The sequence below is a fragment of the Notolepis coatsorum genome (genome assembly GCF_963971535.1).
Source record: "Notolepis coatsorum genome assembly, chromosome: 10".
Lineage (NCBI taxonomy): Eukaryota > Metazoa > Chordata > Actinopteri > Aulopiformes > Paralepididae > Notolepis > Notolepis coatsorum.
The window spans coordinates 103383163-103404969 of record NC_140174.1 but is presented as its reverse complement, the minus strand read 5'-3'; the positions used below and the strand labels follow the sequence as shown (position 1 = coordinate 103404969).

Here is a 21807-nt window from a genome sequence, read left to right as displayed (position 1 = left end):
AGCCGAATCTGGGTTTAACATGATTTGTTGAGCTTCCTCTGGTGTAGTGGTTGTGGTATTCACTGACCTTTGGGAAGTATTTTGACATGTACATGGGCACCCCGGTCGTATAGTGTATCTTGTAGACCAGGCCCATTGCAAGTTGCTGTACTCTGTCGTCTACTCTAAGCCATCCTAGGTTGTCAAAGTGGGCAGGGGTGAGGTGGGTTCTGGGGTTCAGGTCAAGTAGTAGTCTGACCAGTTTGTTTTGTGATGTTTGTAATTTTGTTTTAAGCGCCTTTGAGGTGCTTTGGTACCATGAGGTGCATGCATAGTCATAGTACCCTTGAATGAGTGCTCCTGCCAGAGTCTTCAGGGTATTCTTGTTTACCAGAGAGGAGATCTTTGCGATCTTTGCGATAGATCAAAATGAGCTAGGAATCAAATGTATTGTCATCATACAGCACCTATAGCTATATAGTGAAATAGACTATTAATATAGTAGTAATATAATAGTAGTTGGCTAGTTGTGCGCTTCTGGCCACCTCCTGCAGTGCGCGCATACACACGTACTGTATATACTGTACAGTACGTGCAAAATGAATCGTTCCAGCAAAGTACTGTGGGCTTTGTCAATATTGAACGACGGCGTTATCAAGAGCCAATCGCACAGGTTGCCTCATCTCATCTGGCTCTGCAAATAGATCTAGAGTCTGAATATCTCCGCATATAGCCTGCTGATGACTGACACATCTCTCTCAAATCCATTCTGAGAACGGAATGCAGTGCCCGCGATGCGGGTCTTGATTGATTGATTGATTGATTGATTGAAAATTGTATTAACAGATTACAGAATGGGTAATACAGTACAGCTCAATACACACACTTGTTAAGGGGATGCAGACCAGAGAAAGACTTTCGTCTTAATTTTTTACATCAGGGTCCCCCATTTTCAATTCATCATAACATATATGACATACATGACATACAGATAGACCGTATTGCTACATCTATACATTTATGACATACCAGATTTACAAATACAGTACTGTTTGTGACACAAAAAGAGTTTAAAAAAAAAGAGAGTATACATTTGACGAAGAAACTGTACATTGGAGGAGGTGGGGGGGGGGGGGGTTGGGTAGGTGGGGTGGGGTGTGGGGGGGAACTACATTGGAGGTGGTTGGGTGGGTGGGGTGGGGTGGAGGCGGATGGGTAGGCGGGTGGGGGTAACTGTACATCGGATTATCGACGAAACCTTACTTGGTCCAAGAAGAGGATCTAGTGTATTACTGGGTTTAAGTCAGTTGTTTATTTATTTATGTTTTACTGTTTGCATACGAGGTGGTCCGCAAATGTTCTTGATAACAATCTAGTGGTCCACATAAAACAGAAGTTTGGGAACCACTGATATAGACGATCTCTAAATATGCATTCTATGCTACGTATATGTACTGCATATCTGTATGTCATGTCATAAATGTCATGATATATATCTGTATATCTGTATGTTGTTTATGTCATAAATGTCATTATGAATTGAAAATGGGGGACCCTGATGTAAACAAGATGAAAGTCTTTCTCTGGTCTGCATCCCCTTAACAATTGTGTGTATTGAGCTGTACTGTATTGTACCCATTCTGCAATCTGTTAATCAAATCTTCAATCAATCAATGGCCTGGGTGGCCAGAGCATGTTCTAACAGTAATATATAATCCATTTCAGACAGAACGCACGCAATAAGTTATAATAATAATAATTATTATTATTGAAAAGTTCTGTATTTTTTAAGTCATATTTGGGGGCAATTAACCAATGGTATGCTTTTTTTTTTTTTTTTTTGTAAGAGTTTCTTATTTCGGTAAGAGTGCTCTCGACCACTCTTATAATTTGTTCTTGCCTGAGAAAAAAGCAACAATAAGAAAACTTTGCTGAATCCCAGGTAAGAACAATGTAAGAGGAAATGCTAGTTAAGAACGAAATCTGTTCTTATATCGCTTCATGCATGCCTCCCCCTCACACACAAATACACACCTTTCTTTCTTTCTTTCTTTCTTTCTTTCTTTCTTTCTTTCTTTCTTTCTTTCTTTCTTTCTTTCTTTCTTTCTTTCTTTCTTTCTTTCTTTCTTTCTTTCTTTCTTTCTTTCTTTCTTTCTTTCTTTCTTTCTTTCTTTCTTTCTTTCTTTTTGATCATTGTCTACTTCTTAAAAAATATGTCAATGTCCTCAATCTCTTTGCCTCTGAGAGCTGATACTGAGATTTACTGGGAGGAAAAAAACAAACAGTCTACATCTTAGATCCCATGCCAGTCCTATGAGCCAGACCACCCCAGCTCTGCCAGACAGTCTGGCACCAAGAAATTTGAAAAGGGGGTGAACACTGTTTCAAAAGACCAATAGACCATGTAATTGAAATTAGTTTATCTCTCCAATCACACGTCTAAAAATAGTCGCATCTGTTCCACCAGATATTCTGGACACATAATATAAGTGTGTATGTGTGTGTGTGTGTGTGTGTGTGTGTGTGTGTGTGTGTGTGTGTGTGTGTGTGTGTGTGTGTGTGTGTGTGTGTGTGTGTGTGTGTGTGTGTGTGTGTGTGTGTGTGTGTGTGTGTGTGTGTGTGTATCTATGTCTGTGTGTGGAATGGATCACCAACTTCCACTGACTAATGCCCGAGGTCGCCTCCTGTGGGCACAACAGCAAAGACAGCGGGAACAATGGACTGAGTTGAGACTGCAGGGGAAGATTGCGTGTCTCCCTGCTGCGGACCATTCTGTCTCTCACTCTGTGTTAAATTTTTTTGCCATAGATGAGTGCATTGTTATCTTTACTCTGAAAGCGAGATTACAGGTCTTACCATCTAAACTGAATCTCTCCATCTGGTTTCCAGGCAGTCATGCTCCTCACTGTATTCATCATGACAATAACCAAATAGCTGAAACCATGTCCCACATCTTAAATGGTTGCCATGTATACAGGGGCCTCTACATAAGTAGGCATGACAGAATAGTAGATTTGATAGCGAAAGATATCTCTCTTATTTTTAGGTCCTCCATCACGCTGTTTAAGCATTCTACTGTGAAGCCAAGCATGTTCAACCTGTGCAATGATGATTCCATGTTCTCTAATATTACAGCTAACACCCCTGATATTTGTGGTAAATGAACACCTTAGGGAGGTGTCCATTCTTGAGGTTGGCTGTACTTTTGACTACAGCTTAGAAGAAGCCTTCCTAACTAAAATGCTGAAATACCAACAGCTACAGCAGACCATCTCACAGCTAGGCTACAGATGTAAACTCCTAGTTTTTATCTTTGGCAGCCTAGGGCGTGTGCACAAGTTGGTTGTGAGGGGCCTACAAATAGCCGGTCTTCCCAAAAGGAAGGCCAAGCAGTTAGCCAGGTACTGCTCAGTATCAGCAATTATAGGAAGCCGCTCAATTTGGAGGAGGTGTTGTTACCTTTTCCCATGATTCTGCCGCCCATGCACCTTGTACCTGACTGTTCTTTCATAATTTTCTGACTGCACTCGCATTGTTTATGTCCTTTGTATGAGGCCTCATTGTACTTCTGTTCATGTGGACATAAATAAACATTTCAAGTGTGTGTGTGTGTGTGTGTGTGTGTGTGTGTGTGTGTGTGTGTGTGTGTGTGTGTGTGTGTGTGTGTGTGTGTGTGTGTGTGTGTGTGTGTGTGTGTGTGTGTGTGTGTGTGTGTGTGTGTGTGTGTGTGTGTGTGTGTGTGTGTGTGTGTGTGTGTGTGTGTGTGTGTGTGTGTGTGGTTTAGTAATTAACATCCGGTCTCTGTTTTCACTCTCCAGTCATGTCAGAAAACTACATAGTCTTCGTTGAGCAGCCCATTAAGCTGGACATGTTGAAGCTCATGTTATACAGACTCCAGGGGAAGGCCTTCCACAAGATCATGGTATGGGAGCCCCAGTATGATACCATCTTCCATCTGGTCAACAGGCACACTGGAGAGGTGGGTCAAACTTTTTTATTTTCTTTTAGACAAGTGACACTGCAAAACATAATTATAGGCACGTCTAATTTAATAGAGGCTTAGGCAAATGTAAAAGTGTCAGCCATTTGGAATAAATAGCAATGCTTCATGGATTTTCTGGATTCCCTGAGTTTGAATTTCAGGTTGATGTCAAAATGACATAATCATCAGCCTGGGCCCTGGGGTGATCTTTTTGAAAACTGAATAGAGTTGGCAGGGAGGCTGGGAGCCAGCAGAGAGCCCCACAACTCATCACACACTGTTCACGTCTCATCACACAATGTTCTGAAGTAACTTTTCAGACTGAAGAGGATTCTGTGTTTCAAAAGCTGTTGTTAAAAAAGTAGAAGTCTGGAACAAAGGAAAACGGACGAGAGCTCTCTTTCTGATGTGTATTCAAGTGAAAATGGCTCATGACATGACAAGGTTCTTTCTCCAACGACAGCCAAGTTTCTCTCTTTCTCCTCTTCCCCAAGTTAGACATTTTATGCAATTCCCTGACCCCTTGAAACCAAGATGGTTTGTTCCAATGTCTGTTTCAAGGCTCCCCTATCTAGAATTAACAAAAGGTTTTCCTGCCGCACCTAAGAAAGGTGTCTTTCAACAATGGCCTTGTGTTTTCACATGATACTGTCAATTCTTGATTCGATCAGCGTTCTTCAGTATATTTCCTAGTGTCTTCTCCCCAGACGGCTCAAATACACATTGGGTCTCATTCCCGAAAATGTTTCAAAGATATATTCTGGAAGACTTATCTTGGAACCACTGAGACATAATCTATGACAAGTACACTCTGAGTCCTGAACGTGCTGGTAATATGTCTTAAGTGGCTGAAACGGTCGCAGAAATTATAATCTGATATCTGCTTGGAGAATGGCATTCTGTCTTAAACTCCAAAGCGCGTTCCCGTTCAGCTCATTTGCATACAAAACAACGCCTCCATATCTCCTTATAAGGCAACTGGTGACGCAGCTGTGTGAAATGGAATGGCGGAAGTGCTTTGCGAGTCTTGCGAGCCGCGTGATTACGAAACTTAGCGTCAGTCAGTGCCAATCAGAGAGCGTCTCCGAGAAATGCGGCTAGGTTTCGTAATCACGCTTGTGCCCATCAAAACTAGATTAGATTAATGTATTGGCATCATATACAGCTCGCGGTACACACCTGCCGCAGCGCGCGCGCACACACACACACACACACACACATGCGTGCACAGTACTGTATATGAATGAATGAATGACATATAATATATATAGCCTACGGCGGGCGTAATGAATGAACGCAGTATGGCTTATTATTCCATAATTAAGCCCATAGGCTACTGTTCATTCGTAGGCGCACACAAGACTTGTTATGGAATATTAATGCAGTCTATTTCCACCGATTAGCTTTAGTTCTTATTTATTTATCCACTGTCATTTAAGTGTTGGTGTATAGGCTATATAGTGTATTTCAATATAAGTTTAATTGATTAATGATATATTCGAAGGAATGCAGGTTTATAGCTATATCAACCCCCTCCAATGTACAGTAAATTACCAAGTATGGTATTTCTCGGCCCGGGCTATACGCGATAGCGCTCTGAGTGCGCGTCACAGTTTGATCGCTGTATCCGTCACAGCCAATCAGTGCATAACGCGTTGTGCGTTGAAATATGACTATTATGTTGGAATCCGGGCGCGATTTGAAGCGGTCTAGCCAGTAGCGTCAAGAATATCTGTAGCCGCATTTCGCGGAGACGCTCTCTGATTGGCCGACGCCAGTATTTTTTTCCGTAGCAGAATTTCACAGAGACGATCTCTGATTGGCCGAATCCAATTTCTAATGTTCCAATTCTAGGTTATTCCTAGGTTGGTCGGTGGAGATAGTTGTGTTGTTGTGAGAATGATGCAGGCAGCTGTTTGTCTTAGACGAGCGTGCCGTGACTGCAAGTTCTTTAGACTGTTAAGGTTAGGCACTCTTTCAAAGTTGGTTAAGGTTAGAGTTTGTCTTAGAGCATGGCGATAGAACGCCAGGTAGTTTGCAGTCTGTTCGAGCGGAAATGGACAAAGGAATGTACTTGTGTTGTGCTAACGAGCTAACACTTGGCTAACAAGCTATATGGCGGATGCAGTCTGGAGACAGACTACAGTGGACAGTGGTCTGGAATACATCATCAGTGGATTATACACGTTTATCAAGCTCTCCTGCCCTGGACGTTTCAACTAAACAGTGAGTCTCTCTCTCTCTCTCTCTCTCTCTCTCTCTCTCTCTCTCTCTCTCTCTCTCTCTCTCTCTCTCTCTCTCTCTCTCTCTCTCTCTCTCTCTCTCTCTCTCTCTCTCTCTCTCTCTCTCTCTCTCTCTCTCTCTCTCTCTCTCTCTCTCTGTGGTTAACGTTAACGTTTGTAAATAGTTTTTTTTAGGAGCAGTACTGTTAGGCTACTGCTGGCCATTCATGAAGCGAGACATTGCTGATTGTTTATTTATTTTATAACACAAGACTATGACTACCAACTGCCTAGCCAGCCATGTATCAATCTTGGATGCAATAATAACGTTACCACACTGACTATGTCGATGGCTCATTGATTTAACTACTGCAGCTCTCTCGGATTGAAAATACGTGGATTATGGCTTGTTCAATATCGTCTATGTTTGAATGAATGAATGAATGAGAACTTTATTAACAGATTGCAGAATGGGTACAATACAGTACGGCTCAATACACACAATTGTTAAGGGGATGCAGACCAGAGAAAGACGTTTGTCTTGTTTACATCAGGGTCCCAGATTTTCGATTCATATCGATAGTTTAATAGCTAGCCTTGGCTCGTTTAACAATATGCAAAATATGTGTACAGCCCTGTACTCATACTGAAGTTATTCTTGGTATATAATAGGTCTGATTGTGTAACGAATCGATTCCACGTCGCGCTGTGTGAGAGAGAGAAGGAGAGAGGGAGAGATCTGCCTGTGTTTGGAGACGGGCGAGTTTTGTTTCTAACTTTTCTATTTATATATTGTGTTTCAAGTTGTGAATTAGAGTCTAGACTATACTTTATTTGACTGGTTGTGTGTTGTTGTAGTAACAGCTGAGCGACTCGTTCATAAGAGCCGATTCATTGCCGTGAGCGTGAGTCGAATCGCTCACGTCTTGCCATGAGTCTGTTGCGTGGTACTGTACTGTACATGTTTGCAAAATGTTTGGTATAGCGCCCCTAGTGGCGAAGTACCCACCGGCCGCCACTGACTGTACTGTACCCATTCTGCAATCTGTTAATAAAGTTTTCAATCAATCAATCAAACAAAGGTCTGTCCCATTGTATACCAATCAATGGGATACATTGCATGTTGACCTGCATTCTTTCAAATATATATAATTAATCATTAAAACAGATGTGTAACAAATAAGAAATACAAATTCCACAGAAGGCATTAAATTATTATTATTTTCAATCATTTCACAATAATTGCATAATTGTGTTTGAATATCTGAGTAATTAAAGTAATTATACATTTGTCCAAAATAGCTGGTTCAGATATGGTTAAGCAGCTGCCCTGTGATCAGATGAATCCATATAATTTATTTTTCCGACATCAAATGCGTAATTTCTTATCGTACAAATATTGTCATATTTATTTTAATTATGATTAAGTAATTAATTCCAAGGAGGCCTGTAGCGTTGACGTGAAGGAATCACTATGAGAACACAGTCTGTCAAGTTATAATAACATTTTAAATTAGTCAATCAATCATGAGATTTGATCGTGGGCTGAGAGCATATTTAAGTGTGCTCCTCAGCACTCTTAAATCTGCTCTCAGCCACGATCAAATAAGATCTCAGGAAAGTTTGGGGACTCCCACTCCCAGCCCTAATATGTCTTAAATGGGCCGAAATCTGGCTAAAACGAAATATTTTGTCGTAACTTCGTTCGGGAATGAGACCCAATGTCAACTTTACCTATTAGCTGGTTTTAACTATTTCTTAACACTTTGATTGCCTAAGGCTAAATTCATGATATACCATCCCTTGCCAGCTCTATTTGTCTATGGAGAAGTTCCCCTTCTTTGCAGGGCTATAACTTTTTAAATTCTATTGCTAAATTGCCATTATTAGGGCCCATTCAATGTCCTATATGTATTGTTCAGGGTGTATGAACGTTAAACTTTTTCATTGACATATTCATACTAAAATATGATCTAAAGTATAAGTATGTTTTCATCTCTTTCTGCAGCTTTCTCCAGAACGTGATTTATAGCCCCAAATGCATTATATTGATGATCAAATACAGTTTGATAGCAATCGGCGCGATATAAAAAAATCCAACTGGACGGACTTCTGGAAGTTACTACACGTCATCTGATGTTGACCGGATGGGCGAGGGGGCGTTTATAATTCCGTGGGCAGCGTTATACCATTCATCTAATGTGGGTCAAATGTTCATCATAGCAGTTAGTGTCGAACACGGTAATATTACACGCTAAAACTCACCCCAGTCTCCGCGGGCCGTTGGGCGATCAGCGTGGGGTTTTCCATTATGGGATGTTGAAATACCCGGTCCATTTCCAGGTTGTATAATAATATATACGTCCAAATCATGTTGTTTTTTCGAGTTATTTGCAGCGATCGATGTTCACTGTGTGAAGTCTCTCTAACATTAGCGAGTGCCCGGACCACATATGGAGTGAGTCCTGCCGGGTTAAAGGTAACATCCGTTTTTTCGATCTGCCGATCGGCCACCAGATGGCGGTCTTGAACCGCTAGAGGATTGAGAGGAGATCACACTTGTGTCTCAGGGCCCCGGAAAGGAAATATCATTCCGATCACAGATTTTTTAAATATTGATATCAAAGACGAGTTACGGCGTCTTCGGCAACTTGAGCATGGCGGGGAAGGACGCCTAAACTCGTCCTTTGGCAACTAAAGTGTTAACCAACGGCCATATGAAGATAAAAAATATACGTCAGTTCTAATATCATCATCACACACTGTTCTAATCTCATCACACACTGTTCTAATCTCATCACACACTGTTCTACTCTCATCACACACTGATCTAATGGCATCACGCACAGTTCTACTCTCATCACACAATCATACACTCTCTAATCTTTCAGCTGCAGATGTATCATTTGTTTTGTTATAACTGTTTAAGTGCACACTCTCTGAGCACAGCCAACTCTCAGTATGTTGAGGGGGCGTGGCCTTCTGTACACTAAAAGGAGATTTCATGTTAGCATCATAATACATTCTCGAAGACACTCTGATGTCACGAGACCGCCGCCATCTTGGTATAGGGGGACCATACGGATTTCTACCATCAAATGCATGCGTTGAGGTCCGTTTTTATTACATGTTTTATCACATTCTTGTTCATTTCATAACATTTTCATACGATTTGTTTTGAAAATATTGAGGCCAACATGGCATTTCACTATTTCGAAAGCCTTTCTGGTGATTCTAAGGCGAGATATGAGTCAAAGATCTCCCCCTGATTGACTTGACATAATGTCCATACAAAACACCTGCAGACATGGCCATCTCTCGAATACCCAAATTGAAGCTGCTGTGTTACGTTTTGTAAAGTTTTTTTGAGGAAAAAGTGGCTGGTGGCTAACGTTCTGCTAACTCGCTTTGTGTTGTGGTCGTGGTAGCGACATGCTAAGCTAACGTTAATTACATAATATCGAACCGATAGGAGCTTATCTTATCTAATCTTACGTGGTGGTACCACGTGTGCCACTACCCGATCAAACATCCACGTAAGATTAGATAAGATAAGCTCCTAACGGTTTGATATTATGTAATTAACGTTAGCTTAGCATGTAGCTACCACGACCACAACACAGAGCGAGTTAGCCGAACGTTAGCCACCAGCCACTTTTTCCTCCGTAATGGTATAAAACTTGCGATTTGGATTTCTGTTTTTGTTATTAGTACAACGCGTAACACAGCAGCTCTTTGGCATTGTGAAGGACTGAAGAAAATTCCGCTTGATAGTCTTTAATTTGACGCTTTAACGATCCGTTTCTGCACTAAATGAACCGTACACAATGTACGAGGCGGGGCAGTTACCCCCCACGCTGCAGTTGCCTAGCAACAACAGGCAGGAAGTTGACTTCGAGAATTAGGGTGACCAAACGTCCTCTTTTGCCCGGACATGTCCTCTTTTCACGCCCTGTCCGGGGCGTCCGGGGGGGGGTTTATTAATGCATCGAAATGTCCGGGGTTTCATTGTTTTTCAGTTTCAGTTTCACGGCCCTTTGCGAGCATCTGAAGGCTCGGGCTGCATTTTTCGCCGAACATATAAATTACCGAATTAAAGCGCTATTCGTTGCCGTTCAAATGCCATCTGGATCGCCAAAATCCGTGCCTCGGTTCTCGAGTTACATGCCGATATGTCAGGCATGCGACTTTTTACATGGCGCGCCAGATTATCCAACCGGACTCCCGGAGAAGCATGCAGCTGCAGAGCCAGCGGCGCTCTCTGGGCCGTGCGCTGACGGCCGCGCTGTGAGGCAATAGTATCCAGCTGCAGGACGACAGCACCAACACTCTCAGGACCGCAACACTTTAAGGACCCTCGCTTCCATTGGCTGATTTGGGTCACGTGACCGTCCCACCCAATGGCTGAATTGGAGTATTGCACTGCGGGATTGATTGATTGATTGATTGATTGAAAACTTTATTAACAGATTGCAGAATGGGTACAGTACAGCTCAATACACACAATTGTTAAGGGGATGCAGACCAGAGAAAGACCACAAAGCAGTACTGTTACATTTGTGACATACAGTAAATATATACAAGGGGGAGGGAACTGTACATTTATGATGAATTGAAAATGGGGGACCCTGATGTAAACAAGACTTGCACGATTTTGCGCGCCGCGTGGGAGCAAATTCGAGACACATATTCGGTTGCAAAAAGGTGTCCCACGGTCTCCTCTATGGCCGTGCATATTTTCACGCGGATCGGAATCACGGCGTGCCCGTGGCACACTTTACCGCTTCGGCGAGTTTATTCCACGCTATGTCCTCTTTTTTGGAAATCAAAATATGGTCACCCTATAAAATACATGAAGCTTTCATGTGACCAGTGTGATCCGTTGCTATGGGAGGCATTGTGCAGGCGATGTTTTATCACAGTTGCTGTGGATGTTTTTGAACCTCTAAAAGTAACTACATTGTAGCAACCTTGTTTCATTACTTGTTTGTTGTTTAGCTAGCTGATATCCTTTACAACTACTGACTACTGACATATTGACTGATGGGCTGAATCTCAGTGAATCTCAAACAAGTGGCTGAGGCAGAGGTCAGTTTCCATGACCAAACAAAGTCTCTTATCAACTCAAAATCTCCTCTTCGATGAGGCGACCCAGGTGTCCAGTGCCTCATTAGTCTGCACTGCAGCCACTTGACTCACCAATTAGCTGACTAGCACCTGGTGAGTCAAGTGGCCTTCGCCCACGCACCACGAACCTAGAAACTGTGAGGCAGCAACAGACCATGAACTTGGAGAAACTGTGAACGTGGCAATGTGCATTAGAACAGCTCAATAGAACAGAGAAGAGAAGGTGCCTTGAGATCTTCCTCAGTTACGGACACATTTCAATGCCAAATACAAATATTTATTGTGTTGTAACTGTCACCACATCACCTTTTATGTGACATTTTGATAATTAGATTAGATTCGATTCAATTTAAATGTATTGTCATTATACAGCACAAGTACAGTACAACAAAAAGAGGTTTGGCATCCAACCAGAGGGATATGTACAGATATATAAAAAAGGATTATATTATGCAGGTATGTACAGACAGATGTGGATATATACACTGGCGGACTCGGGGGGGGGGCAAAAGTGGCAAAAGCGAGAGGACGTGCCCTATTGGTGCCCCTCCAATGGTTAAACTTGACCATGTGCTCCCACAGTTGAAAATATTGCGCTAAAATGCAGTTTGAGTGAAAAAACGTTCATATATATATTAGGGCTGTCCCCGACTAAGGATTTGGATAGTCGACTTTGATTGGCCGAAATTAGCCGAAATGAGCCGATAGTCGACTATTAGTCGACTATAAGAAAAAGAAAAAAAAAACGTATCGTTTTTTTTTATCATTCCATTTGGGCTGTGGGGGTGCTTAATGTCTGAAGGAGTCGACGGAAGACTTCTTGTCCTCTGCGAAAGCATGCAATCGACCTATCGCTAAGCCACGCCCCCTTTGAAAAGTCGGAAAAACAAAGTCGACCGTGTATGACTGTTGACGATGGCCGCAGGTAGCCCCTTTCCTGACTGTGATGCAAGCCTTGCTTCACAGTCACGAAAGGGGCTAGGCCGCGGGAGATTTACCACAGCAGGTAATAGACCTGTTTTGTGAAGATAACACAAATATTTCATCTAGAAGCAGACAGAGAGGGTTACAATATGCAGTGGAAAAGTACGTTCATGAGATACACATTTACCTTATGTTATGGTTTGTAACCGACCCCAATCGCACAACACAAGACAGGTATGAGAGTAAGCCAAGAACTGGGCATTTATTGAAACACACAGAAAACGGCACTGTCCCTTTAAGGGAGAACACAAATTACCGGAAAACAAGAAATGGGAAAAAGGCACAGTGCCTCTAGGAGGCGAGCTGGCTAAGGGGAAGGCTAAGGGAACAGGACAGGGCAAGGGACAAGGGCAGGAACAAGGAGGACTAGGAGGACTGGACGGGATGACTAGGAGGACTAGGAGGACTGGACAGGGAGGGCTAGGAGGACTAGAGAGGGGAAACAGGGACAGAGGCTCGCGGAGGCGGGCTGGGGAGAGGGAGGACTGGAAGGACTAGACAGGGAGGACTAGGATGACTAGGAGGACTGGAAGGACTGGACAGGGAGGACTAGGAGGACTAGACGGACTGGACGGACTGGATAGGGAGGACTAGGAGGACTAGACGGACTGGACGGACTGGACAGGGAGGACTAGAGAGGGGAAACAGGGAGAGAGGCCCGCGGAGGCGGGCTGGGGACAGGGAGGACTAGGAGGGCTAGAAGGACTGGACAGGGAGGACTAGGAGGACTAGAGAATGGAAAACAGACAAAGACTGGGATACAAGCATTAGAAGAATGTTGCTGCTCTGCAGCTTCTCCCGGGAAGGTTCGTCTGAGGAATCAGACAGTGACGTCAGAGCCGCTCTGCAGAATCCTCTCGGCAGCTCTCCGAGGTGGTAACGGGACAGAGAGGGAGAGAGAGAGCGGGTTAGCTCAGAGTACAGTTGGGAACAGAGCAGGTGACAGGAGAAGTGACTTGTCCCAAAACAGAGTAATCCAAGTGACTGAATCTTCGGTGTAAATACACACTGTGAGTAATGTCCCGACAACAATCCATGTGATAGAATCTTCGGTGCAAATACACACAGTGAGCGAAGTCCCAATTATAATCCAAGTGATAATATCTTCGGTGTGAATACACACAGTAAGCGATGTCCCAATGATAATCCAGGTGATAATATCTTCGGTGTGAATACACACAGTGAGCAAAGTTCAAGCAAATATTATCCCAAATGAACAATCCAAAAAGCAGGCACAGGGTGAGTGACAGTCAGAACAAAAAGCAGGATCTCTTCAGTGTTTAACACACACGAAAAATGATAGGGTCAAAAAGAAGTCTTGCAAACTCACCCAGGCGCTGTGCGTAAAGAGAGCAGGATCAAAACAGGGGGAGCGCGTCGCTACGGGGAACGGGTTGTCCAGCGTCGTTACCGGGAACGGGTTGTCCAAGCGGAGGTCTGAGTGGTGCGCGACTAGAGTGCGTCAGGATGCGCGTCTGGATGCGCGTCTGGAGTGAAGAGCGCGTCAGGCTCGGAGGTCTGGATGAGCGTCTGGAGTGCGTCTGGATGCGCGTCTGGAAGCGCGTCAGGAGTGAAGAGCGCGTCAGGCTCGGAGGTCTGGATGGTGCGCGTCTGCTTGGAGTACGCGCCGGTACGGAGAGCGCATCTGCTGCGCGGAGGTCTGGAGTGGAACACCGGAATACCTCCCGTAGAGGTTTAGAGAGCGCAGTACGGTGTCTCCTTCCAGGCAAACGGCGACAGGTGGCGAAGGCTTGAGCGCATCTGGCGCGGAGGTCTGGGGTGGAACACTGGAATACCTCCCTTAGAGAATTAGAGAGCGCAGTACAATATCTCCCTCCAGGCAACGGCGACAGGTGGCCAAAGCTTGCACCTCGTCTCACGCCGGAGATAAACAGCATACAGACAGAAACAGAACTCCCGTAGGAGCCTATAGACAGAGAACCTCCCGAAGGAGTTAGGAGATAGAGATATGATACGGAACAACCCGACAAGGCCAGAGGGGAAGAGCGAGGTACTTAAAGCCCAAAGGGGAACTAATTAGAATACACGTCAGGTGCGTGAAGGTAATTGATACTTGAAACTAGAAGTGTGTGTTCGGCACCAGACCAATCAAACACATAATGACAGGTAGTCCAAGGGTGTGGCTGCTGAAGAGCAAACGAACGCGAGGGTGGGGGCTAGTGAAGTGAGGAGACAGGGAATTAAAGTACAGGGAACAGGAATTAAAGGTCCAGGGAGAGGAGAACCTCACAGTACTCCCCCCTCCACGGGAGCCACCGGGCGACCCAAAAACACAGACAGAGGGGCAGGGGAAAAAACAAGGCAACAAAACAAAAGGTACTGGGCCATGCTAGCAGGGGAAGCTACAACAAAAGTGGGGCTAGCAAAGGAACAGGGCAGCTGAGGGGTAACTAGGGAAGCCGAGGGGCAACTAGAGGAGCTGAGGGGTAACCAGAGGAGCAGAGGGGTCACCATGGTAGCTGAGGGGTAACTAGAGGAGCTGAGGGGTAACTAGAGGAGCAGAGGGGTAACCATGGTAGCTGAGGGGTAACTAGAGGAGCTGAGGGGTAACTAGAGGAGCCGAGGGGTAACTAGAGGAGCTGAGGGGTAACTAGAGGAGCTGAGGGGTAACAGCCAGGGCACTGATAGCCACAGGGCCTATGCTAGCTGTACCGCTACATTAACATAGAGGCTGCGCTAGCTGCCGGGGCTAGGCTAGCAGACAGGGCTGGAACAGGGGCACTGGAGAGGGGAACAGGGAAGGGGCTAGCAGAGGGAAAGGGTAGCTGCCAGGGCACTGATAGCTACAGGGCCTATGCTAGCTGTACTGCTACATTAACAAAGAGGCTGCGCTAGCTGCCGGAGCTAGACTGGCAGACAGGGCTGGACCAGCATGAGAGAACAAGCTAGCTGGAAGGACAGTCCTAGCTGAGAGAGAAAACTGACCTTGCTAGCTGAAGGGGCAGTCCTAGCAGTGGGAGCAAACTGACCTTGCTAGCTGAAGGGGCAGTCCTAGCAGTGGGAGAAAACTGACCTTGCTAGCTGAAGGGGCAGTCCTAGCAGTGGGAGAAAAACTGACCTTGCTAGCTGAAGGGGCAGTCCTAGCAGTGGGGCAAACTGACCTTGCTAGCTGAAGCGGCAGTCCTAGCAGTGGGAGAAAACTGACCTTGCTAGCTGAAAGGGCAGTCCTAGCAGTGGGAAAACTGACCTTGCTAGCTGAAAGGGCAGTCCTAGCAGTGGGAAAACTGACCTTGCTAGCTGAAAGGGCAGTCCTAGCAGTGGGAAAACTGACCTTGCTAGCTGAAAGGGCAGTCCTAGCAGTGGGAGAAAACTGACCTTGCTAGCTGAAAGGGCAGTCCTAGCAGTGGGAAAAACTGACCTTGCTAGCTGAAAGGGCAGTCCTAGCAGTGGGAAAAACTGACCTTGCTAGCTGAAAGGGCAGTCCTAGCAGTGGGAAAACTGACCTTGCTAGCTGAAAGGGCAGTCCTAGCAGTGGGAAAAAACTGACCTTGCTAGCTGAAAGGGCAGTCCTAGCAGTGGGAGAAAACTGACCTTGCTAGCTGAAAGGGCAGTCCTAGCAGTGGGAAAACTGACCTTGCTAGCTGAAAGGGCAGTCCTAGCAGTGGGAGAAAACTGACCTTGCTAGCTGAAAGGGCAGTCCTAGCAGTGGGAAAACTGACCTTGCTAGCTGAAGGAGCAGTCCTAGCAGTGGGAAGGCTACACAAAAAGTGGAGGCCATGCAGAGGGACCGGGTTAGCTGCCTGGGCATGGCTAGCTACAGGGCCTATGCTAGCTGCAAGGGCTGCATTAACATAGAGGCTGTGCTAACAGCCGGGGCTAAGCTAGCAGACTGGGGCCATGCAGAGGGACTGGGTTAGCTGCCTGGGCATGGCTAGCTACAGGGCCTATGCCAGCAGCAAGGGCTGCATTAACATAGAGGCTGTGCTAGCAGCCGGGGCAAAGCTAGCAGACTGGGGCCATGCTGGTAGTAGAGGCCTAACAAGCTGCAGGGGAGCTAACGAGGCTAACAGGGAAGCAAACAGGGGAGTCAACAGGCTAACAGGGGAGCTAACAGGGGAGACTAACAAGCTAACAGGGGAGCTAACAGGGCTAACAGGGAAGCTAACAGGGCTAACAGGAAAGACTAACAGGCTAAACAGGGGAGCTAACAGGGGAACTAACAGGGGAACTAGAGGGAACAAAAAAAAAAGGCAAACTCAACATACACCGTCTGTGCTGGCTGGGGTCGTCGATTGGTCGGGTCGTACTGTTATGGTTTGTAACCGATCCCAATCGCACAACACAAGACAGGTATGAGAGTAAGCCAAGAACTGGGCATTTATTGAAACACACAGAAAACGGCACTGTCCCTTTAAGGGAGAACACAAATTACCGGAAAACAAGAAATGGGAAAAAGGCACAGTGCCTCTAGGAGGCGAGCTGGCTAAGGGGAAGGCTAAGGGAACAGGACAGGGCAAGGGACAAGGGCAGGAACAGGGAGGACTAGGAGGACTGGACGGGATGACTAGGAGGACTAGGAGGACTGGACAGGGAGGGCTAGGAGGACTAGAGAGGGGAAACAGGGACAGAGGCTCGCGGAGGCGGGCTGGGGAGAGGGAGGACTGGAAGGACTAGACAGGGAGGACTAGGATGACTAGGAGGACTGGAAGGACTGGACAGGGAGGACTAGGAGGACTAGACGGACTGGACGGACTGGACAGGGAGGAGGACTAGACGGACTGGACGGACTGGACAGGGAGGACTAGAGAGGGGAAACAGGGACAGAGGCCCGCGGAGGCGGGCTGGGGACAGGGAGGACTAGGAGGGCTAGAAGGACTGGACAGGGAGGACTAGGAGGACTAGAGAATGGAAAACAGACAAAGACTGGGATACAAGCATTAGAAGAATGTTGCTGCTCTGCAGCTTCTCCCGGGAAGGTTCGTCTGAGGAATCAGACAGTGACGTCAGAGCCGCTCTGCAGAATCCTCTCGGCAGCTCTCCGAGGTGGTAACGGGACAGAGAGGGAGAGAGAGAGCGGGTTAGCTCAGAGTACAGTTGGGAACAGAGCAGGTGACAGGAGAAGTGACTTGTCCCAAAACAGAGTAATCCAAGTGACTGAATCTTCGGTGTAAATACACACTGTGAGTAAAGTCCCAACAACAATCCACGTGATAGAATCTTCGGTGCAAATACACACAGTGAGCGAAGTCCCAATTATAATCCAAGTGATAATATCTTCGGTGCAAATACACACAGTGAGCGAAGTCCCAATGATAATCCAGGTGATAATATCTTCGGTGTGAATACACACAGTGAGCAAAGTTCAAGCAAATATTATCCCAAATGAACAATCCAAAAAGCAGGCACAGGGTGAGTGACAGTCTGACAAAAAGCAGGATCTCTTCAGTGTTTAACACACACGAAAAATGATAGGGTCAAAAAGACAGTCTTGCAAACTCACCCAGGCGCTGTGCGTAAAGAGAGCAGGATCAAAACAGGGGGAGCGCGTCGCTACGGGGAACGGGTTGTCCAGCGTCGTCACCGGGAACGGGTTGTCCAAGCGGAGGTCTGAGTGGTGCGCGACTAGAGTGCGTCAGGATGCGCGTCTGGATGCGCGTCTGGAGTGAAGAGCGCGTCAGGCTCGGAGGTCTGGATGAGCGTCTGGAGTGCGTCTGGATGCACGTCTGGAAGCGCGTCAGGAGTGAAGAGCGCGTCAGGCTCGGAGGTCTGGATGGTGCGCGTCTGCTTGGAGTACGCGCCGGTACGGAGAGCGCATCTGCTGCGCGGAGGTCTGGAGTGGAACACCGGAATACCTCCCGTAGAGGTTTAGAGAGCGCAGTACGGTGTCTCCTTCCAGGCAAACGGCGACAGGTGGCGAAGGCTTGAGCGCATCTGGCGCGGAGGTCTGGGGTGGAACACTGGAATACCTCCCTTAGAGAATTAGAGAGCGCAGTACAATATCTCCCTCCAGGCAACGGCGACAGGTGGCCAAAGCTTGCACCTCGTCTCACGCCGGAGATAAACAGCATACAGACAGAAACAGAACTCCCGTAGGAGCCTATAGACAGAGAACCTCCCGAAGGAGTTAGGAGATAGAGATATGATACGGAACGACCCGACAAGGCCAGAGGGGAAGAGCGAAGTACTTAAAGGGGAACTATTTTACTATTTCTTTCACTATTTGGGCACTTTTACACAATTCCTGTGAGTCTATGGAACACCTCTGTAATATATATATATTTTTTTATTCATTGTTTTGTATTTCTAATCAAGTCCTCAAAAACAGCATTTTTCTACCTCAAGATCTCGAGCTGTTTTGAGCCTGGGCTCCTAAACCACGGCACCGTGCCGGCCCCCCTGAACATTAACATGCAGCGGTGACTATATGACATCACATATAGGCACATTTTCAAACGACTCAGTTCAGTGAGGGTGAATATTGTGAGAGGAGAATTGGAAGAATGCGCCAATATGAGAATTTTGAGACATAGATCATATTAATATAAGTTCACATAGCTAGGAAACAATGCTAAACACTCAAAAAGGCCATTTATAAGATAGTTCCCCTTTAAAGCCCAAAGGGGAACTAATTAGAATACACGTCAGGTGCGTGAAGGTAATTGATACTTGAAACTAGAAGTGTGTGTTCGGCACCAGACCAATCAAACACATAATGACAGGTAGTCCAAGGGTGTGGCTGCTGAAGAGCAAACGAACGCGAGGGTGGGGGCTAGTGAAGTGAGGAGACAGGGAATTAAAGTACAGGGAACAGGAATTAAAGGTCCAGGGAGAGGAGAACCTCACACCTTAGACCTCCATGGTGATGCAAGCATTAGCTATATATAACTGTAGCAACCTGGAAAATATGCCTATTATCCAGATGTGCTGACTTGCCTTTTATCTCCCCTTTGTGCACAAAGACATGTTGACTAGTTTCCATTGATATTCTCACAAACAATGATGCAAGCTTCTCCTTCTTCTACCGGCTGAAATATGGATTATAAACGGCATTACTGGATTCTATTCTACAATCCTTTTCCCTGTGTGGCTAGTTGGCGACCAGCAGGGGGCGGTGGCAGGCAGAGAGCGTACCAGAGAGCCGGCGGAGCAAGTAAATGGGGACGGAAGAGGGAAGGAGAGCCTCTTCTGCCTGGGATGTTGCTGTGAACGGTCGCAGCTGCAGCGGGAGGTGCCAGCGACGGGTTATCATAGGAGTATCCGTGATAGTGCGTGAGTAAGAGAGTCTGGAGCTAACGAGACTAACGTCTAACGTTATCGGGTTATAGTAGTTACTGTGTGCGGTATAGTAGTATGCTGCTAACGGCTCCGTCTGACTGCAGTAGAAGAGACCGGTGGTATAGCCAGCCACGTTGCGCCACAGTATAATCGTGTAGCAGGTGGGCTGTTTTGGGACCCAGAGTGTAGCTTCAGTGTGAGTGAGGGCGAGTTTAGGTATGCGCGCCGTCAACTCTGCACCGGCTGTTTACAACCGTTCTGCACCGGCTGACTTCAGGCCAACACGGGAGATCGTCCCGACCGGCAGAGGCACACGCTCTCAGCTCACTACTGCCCCTGCTCCAGCCCCGCCTGCTAGCCCCCCGCGACGAGAGCGTTCGACGCCATCTTGCCACCCCGGACGGTGGTGGTGCGGCGCGGCCGCCATTTTGGGTTGAGTACAATTGAGCATCAATGCTCTGGAGCTATTACACAGTACACAGTGTGGTGCGGCCCGCGGGCGAAGCTAACGTTGCTAACCACAGTTCCAGGGGTACCCCATTAACAATACATGCCGGCATTAGCATAGGGCTTTTGTAAGGTATTTGTGGGCCCACCTTTTGATTTCTTTTCATTTTCTCTGAGTGTGATAACGGGTTTGTTCTTTAATAATATTTTCCCATCTAGTTAACCCTTTCCCTGTGGGGAAGTTACAGACCTGGTACATTATAAATAAGGCCTAGAGAGGTATTATTCTTGCCGTATAATTAAAGCCTTTTGGAGGTATTATACAGGGTGAAGACCCAGACGTGGGCGATGAGTCAAACACATTGAAGTATATTATCCCCGATATTAACCCAGAGGTGGGTGTATAATATACGTGTTTATGAGGTATGGAGTTACCAACGGTACTATAGTGGGACTTCAGTCCATTTGGTCACTAGTAGTAAATCATTGTAACTGACCAGTATCAATAACATTAAAGAATTAGATGGGAGCTCTGTGTGCGTGTCTATCCATGAGCCGTTTAACAACTCTTTTGGTGTGGGTAACGTTAACATAATTAACCCCTTCCTATTCCACCTTTCCCTTTTCATTGTGGGGTTTCTAGGGTCATTGAGGGAGGGTACTGCTTGCGGGGGGAACCCAGGGTATTTATTTACAATTCAGTCACTAGGTGTGGGAGGGTTTAAGGAGCCACCGGGGGAAGTGGGAGCGTGTTGGGGAGTACTGCTGACCGCCCTGCTGCAGGGGAGGAAGACCAGAGTACCAGACCAGGTTGGTAAATCCCGGGCCCCATCCACTCACACTACCAGCCTCCAGTCGACGCTCCAGGCCCAAAGACGAGGGTGCAGTCAGACGGAGCTCTACTGTGTCCAGCTACCTTGTGACTGCCAGCAACCGTTCCCACGAAGCAGGGATAATCCACCCTGTTACATAACGTTAGCTAGCTACTCTCAAGCTTACAGTTGACTTGATTGAAGATTACAAGAACTATGACGATAATCCATGATTACTACTATTGCTGATACATTTTAGTGGAGAGGGGAGCTATATTCAAGTAGCAGCTAGTACGAGCAGTGTTCTCAAACAGTAGCCTATTTATTTTCTCCTTCTCATTTCTGTTGAAACCATACTGTAGGGCACCAGGGTACTGTGCACACATCATTGGGCTCATGTACAGTTTAGACATTTCTCGTGCATAAAATTAAGACACTGCCTCTTGTACAAAATGGTGCTCATTCACAGTTTATTGAAAAAAAAATGTGCACCGTCATGCAGTTTGATGTGAAAGAATAATAGCCCATTGGTTGTGGCTTGAGCTATCAGGTAATTGTATTCTTGGCTGGAAGTTAGACAGCATGCTCACAACATACCAGATCTGGTTGATGTTTGTCAACCTTATGTTAGGGATCCTCTCTCACACAATTTTAAATGTCTTTATCTTTGATATAGCACGTTCAACATGTGTCCTGTGTGCAGCCACTTTTTTTTGTCAGGCAGACATCTGTAGAGGGCATCTGCCTTTTTCCTCTGACGAAGGGTGGGATGTTTATTTCAAGTCCAATTTCTTGTAGGTCATTTTCAATAAAAAATCCAAATCTACCATAAGCCCATCCCCTTCCTGCAGATAGCCATGTTTAAGCAGATTTTTCATTAGCTTAATAAAGTTGCTCTGCCTAACTATTTCTTTGTCAGCCATAGATCCAGTGACAAGATATTACAGAACCTCGTGGATCACATGCTATGAGGGATTTCAATGTGTTTGCAGACTTGTAGGTTGAGTAGCTTTGGAAG

The 21807-nt window shown here is 46.1% G+C and overlaps 1 protein-coding gene across 1 annotated transcript in view; it reads left to right on the top strand.

Annotated features, from left to right (window-relative positions):
- bco2l (beta-carotene 15, 15-dioxygenase 2, like) overlaps window positions 1–21807 on the top strand; it is a gene marked incomplete at both ends in the record, with an annotated part of 76119 nt that overhangs the window by 29914 nt on the left and 24398 nt on the right. The window contains one exon of the mRNA XM_084323126.1: window positions 3798–3958. Coding sequence (XP_084179252.1) covers window positions 3798–3958 — 161 coding nt within the window. The remainder of the gene's footprint in view (window positions 1–3797; window positions 3959–21807) is intronic.